Source organism: Aulostomus chinensis, chromosome 18 (assembly GCF_037954235.1).
Source record: "Aulostomus chinensis isolate RoL2024-O1b breed Wild chromosome 18, RoL_Achi_v1.0, whole genome shotgun sequence".
Lineage (NCBI taxonomy): Eukaryota > Metazoa > Chordata > Actinopteri > Syngnathiformes > Aulostomidae > Aulostomus > Aulostomus chinensis.
In genome coordinates this window covers 18738936-18755719 of record NC_141337.1, presented here as the reverse complement: position 1 = coordinate 18755719, position 16784 = coordinate 18738936, and the positions used below count along the sequence as shown (strand labels likewise).

At 42.2% G+C, this 16784-nt stretch overlaps 1 protein-coding gene across 2 annotated transcripts in view; it reads left to right on the top strand.

Annotated features, from left to right (window-relative positions):
* Positions 1-16784, top strand: part of usp43b (ubiquitin specific peptidase 43b) — a 122871-nt gene that overhangs the window by 61059 nt on the left and 45028 nt on the right. For both annotated transcript variants that reach the window (XM_086183829.1, XM_086183828.1), the window contains exon 4: positions 9712-9804. In XM_086183829.1, the coding sequence (XP_086039955.1) occupies positions 9712-9804 (93 nt within the window). The remainder of the gene's footprint in view (positions 1-9711; positions 9805-16784) is intronic.

Sequence of the window (16784 nt, the reverse complement as noted above, 5' to 3'; positions counted from 1 at the left end):
ACTCAAAAGAGGGCAGGTGAGGGTCAAAAGGAGAACCTGGTGGAAGTGGAGGTAGTATACCTGGGATCACGGGGGGGGGGGGGTAATTTCTCTTGCTAGACGAGAACTTAAAGAAGTGCAACACAATGCCTGTTGCTTTCACTTATCCCTCTTTAGTAACTTGCAATATTTGCATTGCTAATTTAAGATCTAAGAGTGCATATTAGCATTTTAACACAACTTTATTATGTGATTCTTATTTTAAGGATGTGTTTAGGTATTTTGAGAAAGATTTTAAGAGCAGGAAAAATGAATTCAAATCTTTGAATTCAAACTAAGAAAATAGTGGGATCAGGGGAAGTCTGAGATTAAGCTGTTCAGTCAACAGTACACTGTCAATGTCACACAGGACATTGCTAAATCAAAGAGGGAACTGGAAATTGAGATCGAACTGGAACTACAGAATTTAGCAGGATCCACTGGAAATTAAGATCGTATTGAAGATCTCAAATCTAAAAGAACGGCTCTTACCTACGTGGCACTAAGGCACAGGGGGCACTGATCTGATTCTTGTTTCCTAACTACTGCACTGATGGATGCTCCGTCAAGGTTCATTTTTTTGGACAGGGGAAGAAGAAAAGGTAGAGCGGATTCATCCATGCTCTAAAATCTGTCAAAGGATGAGAGTTGAAAAAGCTGGGAGACATCTGGAAAGTAACTTTAAGCTTTTATTCTGAGTTGTACAATAGTGAGTGTAGAGACGATGATCTGTTTCATTTTATGATAAAGATCTACCCAGAATCCCTGAGCACATCAGCCGGGATCTCTGGCACTCGAAGAACTTTTCACAGCCCTGCAGGGCATGAAGGGGGACAAGGTCCTTGGCATTGATGGAATTCCTGTGGAATTCTGCAAAGAGTTTTGTGAGGAGTTGGGTGAGCACATTTTAAATGTATTTAATGAAAATTTTTAAAGACATGGTTTTACTGCTCAGCTGCAGGAGAGCAGTGATAACCCTCCTGCCTAGAAAGGGGATTTTCAAGAGATTAAGAACTGGCATCAGTGTCACTTCTCTGTTTGTAAAATCCTGTCTGAAGTGCTGGCCAACAGACTGAGGGAAGTGATGGACTTCATCATCCACCAGGACCATATGTACTCTATGCCTGGTAGGTCTATTTTGGACAATGTGTCCTTGATTTGGGATATTTTGGACATCTTCAAATGTATATGTTTTCTTCAGTTAGTTGTTTTATTTCTTTAGGTATTGAAACTGGTCCGTCTTAGCGCTATCATCAAGATTATGTACCAGGACATTGAGAAGGTGATGAAGATTAATGGCACTTTTATTTATGCTGTACTCAATAGCCAATTAACCCATAAAACCCATAAAATAAGAAAAAAAAAAAAACACTGAAGGTCTGTTTTTAAATGTTTTAAAAGTACCAATGTTTCATCAGCCTATGTCGACAAGGTCATTATTATAGTCAAGACACAGGAGGAAATTAAAAAAATGGAGGAGATTGTTCTGGATTTTGGGGCAATATCATCAGCAAAAGTAAACTAGGAAAAAAAAGTGAAGCATTGGCAGTGGGCAGATGAATGAGGGGGCTTCTAAGGGAGGTCTGAACTGAAAGGGGGATGGTTTTAGATATTTCGGAGTGTTTTTTGGAAATGAAAATATGGACGTGACGAATTGGGAGGAAGTTTTCAAATAATTAAAGGTAAACTGAAGAAATGCAGGTGGGTACTTGGACAGCTGTCTTTAACAGGAAGAATTCTGATTATCAATAACTTGTTTGCCTCACAGCTGTGGTTACAAGTAGCCTGTGTCCAACCACCAAGCTAAGTGATCAGTCAAATACAGTCATATTTAGTTCATTTTTTCTGGATGGACAATTTTCACTTGGTTAGAAAAGAAAAGGTTGTTGTTGTTTTTTTTTAACCAAAAGAGGGAAGGGGACACAGTTTGGTGGATATCAAAAGCAGAGTGGTGAGTTTTAGAGTACAGTTTTTACAACAACAAAAAAAAATTACAGGATATTTTAATGTTTGGAGGGACGATGCACATTTAGTTTTAAAATGAACTGAAAAATGCGACAGAGCAACATGTTTTTTTATTGACACAGGTCTTTTAAACACGTAAGAGTTACCTCATTTTTATCATTAACTTTTCAAGTCTTGGACTGTTTTTTCAAAAAGAATAAAGAAAAAAAGAGTCGAAAAACCTCTTCATGATGCACTGCGAGAACAAATTTAAGATGTGGAGAAAAAAAACACAGAATGTTGAGAATAAAGTGAGACAATTCAACCAAAAAAGAGAAAGTAGCAGATCTTGGTCAGTTTCAAACTTAGTTATACACCTGTGCCTGTCACTCCTTTTCCAGGAGCATAGACATAGACAACAGTCAACCAGTCTTCTGTCCTGGACTTACCTTTCTTGCTGTTCCCATGTCGGTCATGTCTGTTTGATGTCTGCCTCCAACCAAGTCCTTTGCCTAATCTCTACCAGAGATCTTTGTTGCAGATGGTATCTGACCGATGGATGTTTAAGATCAGTGTCGTGAAGGAAGGACTATATTCCAGTCATTGTGACTTTGGTTGTCCTCTGTGCCTCTGATCTATATAGTAGTGCTTGCTTGATGTTGGGGCTGAAGAGACCATGCTGGCAAATTTCCTTAGCGCTCCGGATGTTTTGTAGTTAATGAATGCCTTGCTAATTCTGGCTCTGACACCGGTCTCTGTCTCACCCCTCTTATTGGTGACACTAGCTAGGTATTTGAAGGCCTTTGCTTCCTCCTGGATCACTGGGTCCTTGCTTGGTTGTGCTGATCCTGAGGATTTTAATCTTTTTTTTCTGAATGTTTAGGCCTAACTGTGTTGAGGTGTCTCCCAGTACGCTTGTCTTCTCCTGCATCCACTTTCAGTTGTGCGATAAAAGGACAAGGTCGTCTGCAAAGTCTGGATCATCTAGTTGAGTCGTGAGTGTCCACTGGATCCCATTTGTCCTCTGTACTGTTATGGTCTTAATTCGATAGCTATGAGAAAGAGGGGGACAGTACATTGCCTTGCCTTACTTCACTCTTCACATGGAAACTTTGTATTTGCTGTCTGCCATGTATAACTCTGTATATCACTGTAATGTTGACAAGATTTTCTGGTATGCCATTTTGTCTAAGCAATTTCCAGTGGGTCTTTCTTTTGATGCTGTCAACTTCATTTTTGTAGTCTGCAAAGTTGATGTACAACTCTAATCCAATAATTGCACAGTTGTTATCTGGTCCACATGGGATCTGTTCAGCTGAAAGTTTGCTTGCTGGTCTCTTAGTTGCAGGTCAACCCCTTTCTGTAATTGTTCCATGAGAATACTATCAAATATGTTTCCTGGCATTGATTGAAGCATGAATCCTCTGTAGTTACGGTATTGGCTGAGGTCTCCATTCTTGGGTACTTTGTTTATTTAGATCTATTTCAAAAATTAATCTTTTTTTGCAACTGAAGTTCTATCATCCTACCAAATTTCATGAAAATTATTTTTACAATATGCAAGTTATCTTGCTTATACACAAATCAACACTGGCACTCCCTGGTGGGAAGTAATGTTAGAATAGTGATCCCTCTCTCTGCCTGTCTCAATGTCACATCCTTTACGTCAAAACAGGAAAATAAGGCAAATATAAACCTTGCCATTTTAAAAAATAAAACGCTTTAGTCATGGTTAACACTTTACAGAGTGATTCTGAAGTGCATATGGCATGACTCCCATCTCTCAAGTGTAGATGTAAGATGTGTTCTGCAGGGTTAAAAGGCTTTAGAGCAGTGAGGTAAGAATAAGTTGCAGTGGTACAGTGGTGGTGTGGTGTGTATTCACTTCCACACAGAAGTGTATAAGCTTAGGAGTGAAGTATGTAGCTCAATAAATAAAACACAACTAGGAGTTTGTGTACAGTCTACTGCTGAGCTCCTCCGTCTGATTAGTCCATTTTGAGTACTCCAGTAGTTTTCTTCCCATGTAATTAGATACTTACGACATTACTATTTTGGTTCAAAGGTTTACTTGCCTAGTGGCGGAGTGTCCTCTGAGATTTTAATGCTACATTTGGTGGGTGGTTAGTCTTATTTCAAACCAAGTGCCCCTCTAGCTCCTTGTTGAGGGGGTTTAGGAATGATGATGATGATTATGTTCCTGTTACTTACGACACTTATGAATCCAGATGTGGTGACTTAAAAGCTGGTCAGCTGAAGATGAGATGAGGTACAAATTACTAACAGGTTTTCAATCAGCAAAGTCAACCAAATGGTAGAAAAGAACAAAAATGGATCTAATTAGAAAGGCATAGCACATGAACACAAGACAACTGACACGAGAGAAATACTGGGGACCAGGCCCAGGTGTATATTCTCAGTGACTGATGGGCGTGGCTATCAGGTGACAGGAGATGGGAGGACCACCCTGTGGAAGAGAAATACAAGGACAGTATACTAAATGATTTAATCTGAAATTGCTAATTATTTGACAATGTAAGTTTCAATCACTAATGCGTGCATCTTTCATTTACAGCTGACGAAAATTCCCATCATCAGCAGGACTCCATAAAACAGAGATTAAAGAGATCTTAGATTTTACAACAAGGTGTAGCCAGTCTAATTAATAAAAGTTTTTAAAAGTTGTCCCTGCAGACTGAACTTGTAATATCTTGTTTATACTTTCCTCCATCTGTAACTTCCTTGGACAATTAGCAGCTCTTTGTGACTGCCAGGAATACATCTGTCAGAGAGCTGCTCTTAATTGCAACCATCACTGTCAAATGTTTCACTTTGAGTGTGTCTAGATAGGAAGCAGGCAAATGTTCCCCTCACCAGAGCAAATAGTTTGCTTGTCAGGGAGAGTGACAGAGATGGTACAGAGGAAGAATACAGGACAAATTTTTCGAAGGCACTCTAACATACACAGTGAGGATACAGTCTGAATCTGTATAATGCAAACATTTCGGCTCTGGCGGAAAGATGAATTCTCTAATCGGTGGAAGTGGAGAATGTTTTCATGATTCCTGTTCTTCCTGTTTCCTCTGAAGGACCTCTGTCCTGTGGCCAAACCTCGCCTTTGAAACCCTTCAATGTGTGGTGTCTAAAGCAATACAACAGCTCGAGTTGACAGACCAGAGAATTATCCCCATAATAGCCCAGTTTGTCGCTATGCATGCATCACAGCCATTATACACATCAAAACAGGTTATATCATTGTCAAAAAAGGCCAGTCCAATAGGACTTTGATCCTTACTTATGTTATCTGTCACCAAAAGCTTGAGCACAGCAAAATCAATGGAGCTGAACCGTAGGAAAAAGTACATTAGAGTTTGTGCGCTGTGCAAAAGCCAGGGTCCCGCCTGAAAAAGAAACACCTCATTGCTCTTGATCTTCTCTGATCTTACTGATATCAAACCAGGTCAAAAACTGTCACAAACTGGCAAGCATTGTTCATTACAGAGGAAGCCATTGTTTTCTTTTTTAGCCCACATAGCAAGGCTGTTTTCCATCTCAGTGGATTTCCTTTAGGCAAGTGTGGATCAGAGCCTGGGGCGCATTTTCCCCTCCAACCCTGAACAGAGTTAGACTGATAGGTAACGAGACCAACCCGAAACCCAAGACCATTTGACTGAAAATAGGCTTGAGTTGTGTCTACCACATTAGCATATGAAGATGTCCATAGTGAAATATTGCTAGCTAGCAATTTGCCTACCAGCCAGGGGTTATAGTCACCGCCCCTTTCCACTCACTCTGACACCCTCCTACTGTCTCGCTCTGCGCAGATACTCTCCAGTGAAGGGATTTTAGCTCTGGGTCCCACAGAAAATAAACATAACTGCTGCCATCACTGAGTGTCTTAGGTTGATGCAGTGCCCAGCAGCTACAGCTGATTGTTTTCCTTCTCACACAAGTCAAAAACAAACTAAAAAGTGCAAACATTTGTAAAAATATGCTCTTGTCTGAAAGCGCTATTTTTTCCTCCCTGCGTTCTTGGCAAGCATGCCATACTCTGCTTCTGATTGACTAGCAAACACCTGCCGGCCTGGTGCACGCTGCTGAGGACAATGTGCATTGATAGCATTGCTAGAGGAGCATCAAAGATGAGCAGCTAAAGCCAAAAGAGTTATAGCTTGCTAACATTAAGCTTATCTCAACAGTAGAGCCAAATACAGTGAACTATGAAGTAGATGTCTCCCATGTCAATATTTATCATGTGTTAAGTGGATCCCCAGAGCAAGCCTACATGATATTTGAATATTCATGTTACTTTTAATTGTGTTTACTTGCTACTGTGACTTTTATTGCAACTGTAGTTTGTAGGCCTACATTGTTGTGACTGTTGAGCACATTGATGTGACAATAAAGACCCTGAACTATGAAATTCATCTAGTACACAGAAATTGAACAACTAATGTTAGTCTATTTCCCTCATGTTGGCTCATAAAGTGGCCACTGATGTGTGCACTCATATCATACTTGTCTTGCTCTCTAAAATTCAATATAAGCTTAAAAGAGCAACAAGTACCTCTGTTTAAGCTACATTTCTATAACTGTATTCACTGTAACTGATCAAACCTAGCAATGCTCTCAAAGGAACATCTGCAATGAGTATGAGGCAGAGCAGCACCTCAAACATAGTGTGGAGATACATTTGGTTTGCTTGAATTTTTTGTGTGAAAACAAACTGTACATAGATGGAAACACACTGCTTTGATGAGTTCCTCAAATGATTCATACTAGACCAAACTAATTTGTAAAAAAGCCCTCGATTGCAAATGTGGTGCAATTTCCGTGTGACAGCTCATCTTACATTCTCCAAGAGACCCTCATATCTCCTCTCTGAATCAGTCCTGTGTGACCTTTACTTTGATCACATAACCCCACATGATCAAGAGGTGGCATTGTGTTGCTTGTACTTAGACTTTATAGGCCCAGTAATGACTCTGTTTTTATTTTTTAATTGTCATTTCAATTAGCAATTTATGAGACTCACATTAGTTTTTATGTCTTTTCCATTTCAGACCATTAGCACGGTGAATAAATCTTTCCACCAATAGAGGACAGCTGCCAGGCTTAGTGAGAAAATTAGCTGAGTCAATTAAACCTGAAGCCCATTTAACCTTTTTTCTATTTCCTCTCATAAGAAATACGAATCAGATAAAGATCCTGGTGATTCCTTGATTACTTTCAAAGCAGGGTTCAGCAGTCTCAGACATCAAGCTGAGAGGCTCCTCAGCAAGGCTGCATCTTGGACAGGGGTTACACACTTTTAACCTTTGCATGCTTCCTCCATTAGCACATCACCAGAATATCACTGCTTTCTTTGCCACCTGTTAAAGTGTTTTATGGCAGTGCAGGGCACATCTCCATGTGATTTGTATGCATGGAGAATATTGGGCCTCACTGTTTCCTGGCAAAATTACAACATCCGTAGAGCAGCCATTCTACTGGGCCAGGAGGAGAGAGCTCCAGTAAGAGCCAGTGTCAGCTGGGCTTGCTTGAATAGAGCTTTATTCACTGCCCCTGTGTTCACCCTATTTGGTCTGTCAGGTGCTTTGAACACATTTGAACACTTCATCTATGACTCAATTTCTAATCTTACGACACCCTAGAAAGGATGTAAGATTTACCAAGGCTTGTGTAGTTTAGTGTTAATAAGATTATGAAGAGGAGGGAGGGTATTATTTACAGACAGGTGATTGGGGTAATCTGAATTATAACCTAATACTCCTTCCTTTGCACACAACATTACGTGCTACCTCCTCAGCGAACATTACAATGTTAATCATTTAATTAATCAGACTCCAGGAAGGGATTGGCAATGTGCTCATCTTTCTGTACAGGTGGATACCATTCAAGATTTTACTGTCACTATCAACATCTGAAAATACAAATGATGTTTGGCTCTTAAAACTGCATTTAAAACATCTCTTGCTTATTCATGTTATGTGTTCTGTTGCTCCCGTACTCTTCGCAGACTAATATATCTGAACCACTACAGAAAAGAGATGAACATATCCAGGAGTACACATGATGGATACAACTACAAACTTATTGCACTTGCATCTCTGACCAGATGTCAAGCCATATACCAGCCTAGTCTTCTCAGTAAAAGGCAAATAGGCAAAATGGTTCAGGATATTTTTCTAGGAAAACAAGGATTGACATAGAAAGGGCCTAAGAAGCCAGGTGGCCCAAGGCTGGACAGGGGTGATGGAGTTTCAGACCTTGGGTAGAGCACACAAAGGAACCCTCAGGCAAGATGCCCTTGGTGCTGGAAGCCAGGCAGGTTGGAGACCCTGGCGGGTGCCCTGAGGACTAGATGAGGGTGACGACCTGGAGATCATAGTGTTGGAGACAGCTGGTGGAGAACCCATGCTGAACTCTGAGAGCTCAAATGGGCACAGTAAAGTCTTTAGAGGAATGGCCTGGCCAGTGAGGACTGCTTCAACGTCATGAAAAGTAAGAAGTCATCCTAGAGGTTAAAGCTGAGAGCAAAAGCTGGATTGTGACTGCTGCAGGACAGGTACGGGGGACTTGGACTGCTGCAGCACAAACTCTGGGGACTGGGACATTCTCTTGAGTCTGGAACTGCTGCACCTGAGGTCAACACTTTAGGAGCAGATTAGGCTTGGAGTCAGGAGGGAAGGCCAACAGCTCAGTTCTGTTAAGTGCTGGCCAGAGAAAATAGGTTTAGTGCAGCACAAGTCAGGATGATGAACTCAAAGTCTTTTTATTAATATATTAATAAAAAGACTTTGAGTTAGTTGAGTTGAGTTTGAGGGTTACAAGTGTATACACGTGTAACCCCGTCATTATTTTTGGGTTGGGAAAGGCCAACTACTGGTACATAGTACTGTTCTGGGAAGACAAGAATCAGAAAAAAATCAAACCTGTATTAGGCTGACTGTATTGAGATTTTAAGGCATTTAAACAGTGGTTTAATTTCACAAGAGTGACAAACAATGTTGAGGCTTTGGGCAAACCCGAATAGTTACCTGGCTGGCTGGATTGAAGGGCAGGAGACTGGATGCTGAAGCTGCTGTGTGAAGGCACTGTTAGTTGGGTAGGCACCAGTGCACCACCTGGGGTCTATCTGTGCACGTGCTTGGCGCGCCCGACAGTTTACGAGTCAGTCAGTCTGTTAACTTCAGTGGACTCTCTGAGTCATCATTAGCTTACTTCCTGTTAAACTGAGATTTGCTAAGTGTAATTATTAGCAAAGAAGACTTGATGGAAAACAGTTTAAAAAAATGAAATAGAAAATTAGTGTTCATGCGCATTCAGAGCCAAGGGACACTGATTAATGGAAGATCCACTTTTCTTTTCCTGGTATCCTATCATTGTTTCACATGAGCATTATTAGCACTGGTGAGAGTGATGCAACAGGATGGAAATCACTTTGTTCCTGTTTATAGAACCAGTCAACCTAGGGGGCTTCTGCTAGTTATTACACCGCCACCCAGAACCCTGATCTTTCTCATTTTCACCACTTACATCACTCCTCTTTTCTTTTCTCACAATAAGGTGAGAGCATTCTGTGTGGAATACTCTGCTCATATTTTTATTTTCACATGTATAACAAGTTTAAGCTATCTTCTGTCCCTCCAGATTTAATCAGAAAGACTCTAGATGAATTTAGAAATTTATTTCATGTCAGCACAGCTCATTTGTACAGACTCTGACTTTTTTCTCTGTTCTCCTCAGATCTTCACTGACCTGCCCTCACTGTCTAAAACAGAGCAACACCTTTGACCCCTTCCTCTGCATCTCCCTCCCCATCCCTCTACGACAGACGAGGTGAGTGCCGCTGTTAGCCATGCAAGCAGCATGGTCTATTTAACACTGGAATCCAGACTGATCAATCTCAACAACCATTGAATGGACTGCTACGATTATTTTACATTCATCCCTGGTCCCCATTGGCTACATCCCAAGGCCAATTTTGTCTATAACACAACATACCAGCAGCATAACTACAGTTGACTGTTTACTGTATTTTTGTGATTCCATCCATCCATCCATTTCTTCCGCTTATCCTGTTAAGGGTCACGGGTGGCTGGAGCCTATCCCAGCAGTTTTTGGGTGAGAGGCGGGGTTCACCCTGGACAGGTCGCGAGTCCATCACACGGTCAACATATATGGACAGACAACCATTCACACTCAAAGTCATACCTGTACCTCTGATAAATTTAGAGTATCCAATTAACCCAGTCCCCTCTTGATGTCTTTGGACTGTGGGAGGAAGTCCGATTACCCGAAAAGAACCCACGCAGGCACAGGGAGAACATGCAAACTGTGCACAGAAATATCCCGTGCCCGAGCCAGGACTCGAACCCGGAACCATCTTGCAGTGAGGCAACAGTACTAACCACTGCACCACCAGGCCGCCTTTTTTGTGTTTCATATAGCAAAAAAATATTCGACTTTATTTAACATGACATACCAATTCTATTGTTTTTGCCCAGTTCTCCAGTCAGAATGGACAAATACCTCAAAGGACAACTGTTAAATCCTTCTTAAGCAAACGATGAACAAAAGCAGTAGAGGGTCTTTTGAACCAGTTGATTGCACTTGCCAAACTGTTTCCCTCTTATAGATAAAATCTTACAAACTCGCAGGCCAGCAGGTCCATCCTCTCTCCCTGCATATCCATCCATCCATCCATCCATTTTCTACCCCTTATCCTATGAAGGGTTGCAGGGGGGGTTGGAGCCTATCCCAGCAGTCTTCGGGCAAGAGGCGGGGTACACCCTGGATGGACAGGTTGCCAGTCCATCACAAGGCCAACATATATAGACAGACAACCATTCACAGCCACACCTTCAGTCAATTTAGAGTATCCAATTAGCCTTGTCCCCCCTTGATGTCTTTGGACTGTGGGAGGAAGCCTGTTTACCCAGAGAGAACCCACGTAGTCACAGGGAGCTCATGCAAACTCCACACAGAAAGACCCTGTGCCCAAGCCAGGGCTCTAACTGGGAACCGTCTTGCTGTGAGGCGACAGCGCTAACCACTGCACCATTATACTGCCTTTCCCTGTATAGTTCTAATTAACCTAGAGAAAAAAACAGAGAAAGTACCTTCTGTCAGTGTTTTCTACCAACTGAAATTCTGTTTTATAGCAAAATGCTGCACCTCCCAAGTACTCTCAAGTAATCCCAGCTTTTCAAGTCAAGTAGACACACACACACACACACACACACACACACACACACACACACACACACACACACACATATATATATATATATATATATATATATATATATATATATATATTCTCCATGTTCAAGCACATGTTGCAAATCTTGGAACAGCAGGGACGAAACAAAAACCTTCCTTATAACAGGTAGGAACATCAAGCATATCCTGGCTCGATGGGAATGGCCACCTACTATGACCAGTTTGGGGGAAAAGAGAGCAGGAAACCAGGGCAGAGACAAAGACAGATAATGGAAAAAAGACAGATATAGAGAAAGGAAGAGAGGGACAAAGATAAGCACCGAGCAAGATCAATTTTACAGATTGAAACCAACCTCGGGCAGCAGCTGTCAGTCCTCTCCTCACCAGTATAGAAGTCAACACAAGATAAAACACAAACTGTTATTCTGATACCACCTATTGTGGCTTCAAACCTAAAGGAATTACCACATTCACTCTTACGTTCACTCCCAGGAATGTATGTATGTGTGTGTGTGTGAGGCCTCGGTTGTGTTCATAGAACACAAATCTCATATTAGGAGGTCTATCCCCCTGTCCAACATGTGCCCACACCGTTTCTCTACCAGAGCCTTTGGTTTTACATGGGGGAGAGGTTGGAGTACCTGCTAGGAAGTCAACACAATTTACTCAGCCAGTTAATTCCCCTGTCCAACTTGTGCCCACACCATCTCTATAAGAGACTGATATTATGTGAGTATTTTTATGTGAGTACCTGCTAGGAATTGACCCGGTAAATTCTCCTAATCAGCGCATTCCCGTCCCGACGTCATTGCGTCTGCCAAACTTACAAACTATTTTATGGAACTCAAACCCTTCTAGGAATTTCAACCTTTTCTTTGCGCTGTAACTGCAGTATCTTTTCTTCCATGTGCTGTGTCTTTGTGCGTCTCTATACTCACCAACAAAGTGGATGTGTGTCACCGGGCACCCTCAGAGAGCCCTAGCAGCCATCGCGGTCCCAGAAAAGGATGACCAATGCAGACCGTAGTCTGACCGTGCACAGATTTTGTCCTCTCAGGCGTCCAGGGCTTCCTCAGGTGCCCAGATATTGCACATCCGGCTCGAAGGACCAATTATGTCAGGAAATTATTTCTGTAAGATAAAGACTGTATTTTTGCTTTTAGTTCGTACCACAAAATTTCCCAACGCACAAGATCAAATTCTCAGAGACAGAGATCTCTATTAAAGTTTTACTTGCAGCAAGGAGTACAGGCAAAGGTTTACATCTGCACTGAACAGTCTCAGTGTTTTCCAAACATATATATGCAAAGTTCCTCCTCTCAGTGGCTTTCCATCACGCCTTTGTTCTTCCTCCTTCCATCAAGGACAGGTGGGGGGGAGCGTAGGGATGCTGGCTCCTCACTGTCCAAGGCCTTTCCCAAACTCTTATCTTAGGAGTGGAAGCACAGCCTGATACATCCTGCACAAACTTCATTTCTTTGGTCTGAATAAAGGTCATAACACTATCATACAATTCTACATCAGACTAAAACTTCATGATGATAAAACATTAATGTAATAAAACATAAATGTGTCTCTACATATTTTCTAACAGAAGGCGAGTGTAGCTGGGTAGGAGGGTGACTAGCCAGCCCTCTGTTAGCAGGCCAGGAGCATCTGGCTGCCCTGGATGACCCACAAGCTGCTCTTTTAGTCCATTGGACTGAGAGCGGTCACCCCCGGGCCAGCCAGCTACCCACAATGTCTGTCACAGGTGACTTCCTTCTGGCTGTTTTTTCAGCCAAAAAGGCAAAATACTCAAAAATAGTTTTCATATGTGGGGGGGACTGGTCTGCTGGGTCCTTAACTGGTTGGATCATTTTGTCACGATTTGTAAGAGGGGAAAGCAGGACCCAAAATGCAGATGGCGTTATAAACAAAAAGGTATTTAATAATCAAAAAGCAAAGTAACACAGGAACCTCAAAGTATCAATGGAAGGGAAAAAACAAAATGGCAAATCAAAGGGATCAATAGGCCTACGTCCTGGATTGGGAAAAGGTACAAACAAAACCGAGATCAAACCAGGCTAAACTAAAAACTTGTACGGGAACATGGAGGAGCTGGGAACACGAGGGAGGAAACATGGAGCATGACGCAAACCATCCACAGACACTAACAATGATCCGACAAGAGACAATGGGAAACACAGAGGTTAAATAAACAGGGGGGGCCTGATTGTTGAGGGCTTTGTATGTTAGATGGAGAATTTAAAATTCTATTCTGAATTTTACTGGGAGCAATGGAGAGATGCCAGGACAAGAGCGATATGGTCTCTTCTACTAGTTCTTTTATATGTATCCACAATATGTGGCCAGCAGCATTTTGGACTGGCTGGAGAGACTTATTGGGGCAGTCTGATAGGTGGGAATTACAGTAATCCAGCCTAAAAGTGAGAAAAGCATGGACTAGTTTTTTTTCTTCATCTTTTTGAAACAGGTTGTGTCTGATCTTAGCTATGTTACGTTGATGAAAGAAGGCATTCCTGGGGATCTGCTTTATGTGGGAGTTGAAGGACAGATCTTGATCAAAGATTACTCCTAGATTCCTTACGGGAGTGTTGGAGGCCAAGGTAAAGGGTGCTAAACTTAGATATCATTATCAGCTGAAGTGTTTCTGTTTTCTTGAAGATGTTTTGTGTCTTGACTGGCTAACTGTCCAGGGTGAACCCTGCCTCTCGCCAGTAGCTGCTTGGATAGGCTCCAGCCCCCCGTGACCCTTAACAGGAATAAGCGGAAGAAGATGGATGGATGGATGGATGTTTTGTGTCATTTCCAAAACGTTTCATCAGTCCTGGGTTACTGGTGGGGAGATGCCGGCTTTTATAACTCTGTGTTGGTGTGACCCTCAATAGAGGGTCACATGTGAGCTCTTGGTTTCTGAGTCGTTGAGGTCACATGAGAGTCACGGGCAAGCTGGGATTCTTATGGGTCATTGACCCAACCAGTATTTATGTGGGTCACTAGGACCAGGAAGATCCAAGTGTGAATGTGTATTGAGTTTCCTAGAAAGGGTGCTCAGGACTGTATTGTAGGTGGATGACAGGTATTGACAAAGGCTGCCTTCTCTCTTCAAGGGATGGTTGCTCCAATTTTACAGATATGGCTTCTTTTAACTCTTCTTTCAAACCATCTGTCTTCTCTGGCCAAGATGTGTACCTCACTTTCATTGAATGAATTTCCCTTCTGGGCTGCAAGGTGGTGCAGTAGTTAGCGCTGTCGCCTCACAACAAGAAGGTTCTGGGCTCAAGTTCTGGCTTGGGCACAGGATCTTTCTGTGTGGAGTTTGCATGTTCTCCCCGTGCCTGCATGGGTTCTCTCCGGGTACTCTGGCTTCCTCCCACCGTCCAAAGAGACATGCAATTGGGGACTAGGCTGATTGGATATTCTAAATTGACCGTAGGTATGAATGTGAGTGTGAATGAATGTCTCTATATGTTGACCCTGCGATGGACTGGCGAGCTGTCTAGGGTGTACCCCGCCTCTTGCCTGTAGCCACTGGGATAGGCTCCAGCCCCCCCCCCCTCCCGCGACCCTTAACAGGAATAAGCGGAAGACAATGGATGGATGGATGGAATTTCCGTTCTTCAGATGTAAGTGGACCACAGTCTCGTATGATGTCACTTCACTGTTCACTTGCATTCCTACCAAGGAAGCAGAACAGATGATAAGGAGATGCCCACGATCAAACTGTCTCTAGCCAGCAGAAACAACTTCACCTCGGACCAACTTTGTGCCCTACTTGACCTCTGCCACAAATACCACCTACTTCGTGTGCAGTGGAAGTCTCCACAGACAGAAACATGGTTGAATCATGGGCAGACCTGTGTCTCTGATAGTGGCCAACCTGTACATCAAAGAAGATAAGAGAAGGGTGCTTAACACTTTCTCAGGAATCCCCCTGGCCACTGGTATAGAAATGAAGACGACACCTGGGTGACCATAAAATCAAGGAAGTAAAAACATTCATGGCACGCAAAAACACCATGGACAACAACATCAAGTTCACAAGGGAGGCCTTCGTCACTATCCATCACCAACCTGCCATACGGTCCCGAGCACCCTCCCTAAGGAACTCAACACTCATTCACACTTTGATCTCCCTGTCTGACGACCATATACTTACCGGTTGGATCACTGACCACCTAATGACCTATCTGAACACTGGTTGGGCCAACAACTCTCATGTGACCTCAATGACTCTGGTACCCAGAGCTCGCATGTTACCAATGACTCTGTAAAAGGTCGCACCTACACAGTTGTAACAGCATGCTACTCCCTACCAGTGATTTATAACTAAAGATGACTCTTGCATGAGAGGTGAAATGTCTTTAAGACAGCCTGATATTGCTCTGTACAAGTAATAAATTTATGCTAACATGTTATATCAGTGCTTTCTATGAAGGATGGTTATTTTAGATTGTGCTCATGTAGCTAAGATTTAGGCATAAAGAAATCAGCTTTAGGCATAAAGAAATCAGGGTTACAGAAGAACAGCTGGGCAACACTGAAATCTGTTCACCCAACACTCAAATTAGGAACACAAGTCATTGTGTTGCTGGCAGGCTGCTTTCAAAAAGGACATGCTGATGGAAACCCTTTCAGCAATCAAAAACAATGTCTTATTTAACTTTACATTAAAAAAGAAACATTCCAGCTTCATGCCAGGTCAACAGCAGTTAGCCTGTTAAGGAATTCCTGACATTTTCATGGAGGGGAGACCCCATTCACTTAGCCAGTCCCCTGTCTGTCATTTTTATATAACAGCATCTGTCTCAAACACACAGAAAGATAATGGCTTCTGTTTGACAGTCCAAACACTGGCTTTTTATGTAAACGCTCACAGTGGTTGTTTCTGGACTTTTCTGCGCTGGTCAGCTAAGCATAATTCTCTCACAACCATATCTTGAATATCTAAAACCATCTTGGTAGGTAGATTGATTTTTACTTCAGAATGTCCCTTTTAACTACCACAGCACCTGTACTGAATTTGAATCTGAACTCTCTTTTGTGATTGACACAGAGTCATCTTCATAACTTTTTCATGGAGCGCTGAGTTATTTCTGACTTTTTAGCTTGAAGTCATTTAACTAGTTTAAACAAGTTCAGACAACATCCTTTCTAATTTGGGAAATTGTTTTAAAAGAAATCATCTTGACAGACTGCCAAGATAAGAGTATTTAGTTGCCATCATTTCTGTTCACTGCATGGCAGATAAGGTGAGGGGAAGCTCTTCTGAAGGGATAAACAGAGGAGGAACAGATGGATTGTTGTTTTTATAAGCCTTTTTTATATATATTTCTTGTGTGCAGAAATGAAGTCTCTCACAGCCAGATCAAATCTACCAGCCGTACACAACAGTTGGTGTGCCCAGAAATGCAAACACTGGGCTGTTTGCTGGTGATCATGGGCTCTTCGCATGTCTGGAGATGTTATTTACATTGTATGGTAACAGAAGTCAAAAGTTAGAAATCAGTAAAAGTAGGGTAGAATTTTCCAGGAATAAAGTTGGAAACTCTCCATGTGAATTGACAGGAATATATTGAAATTCATGGGAA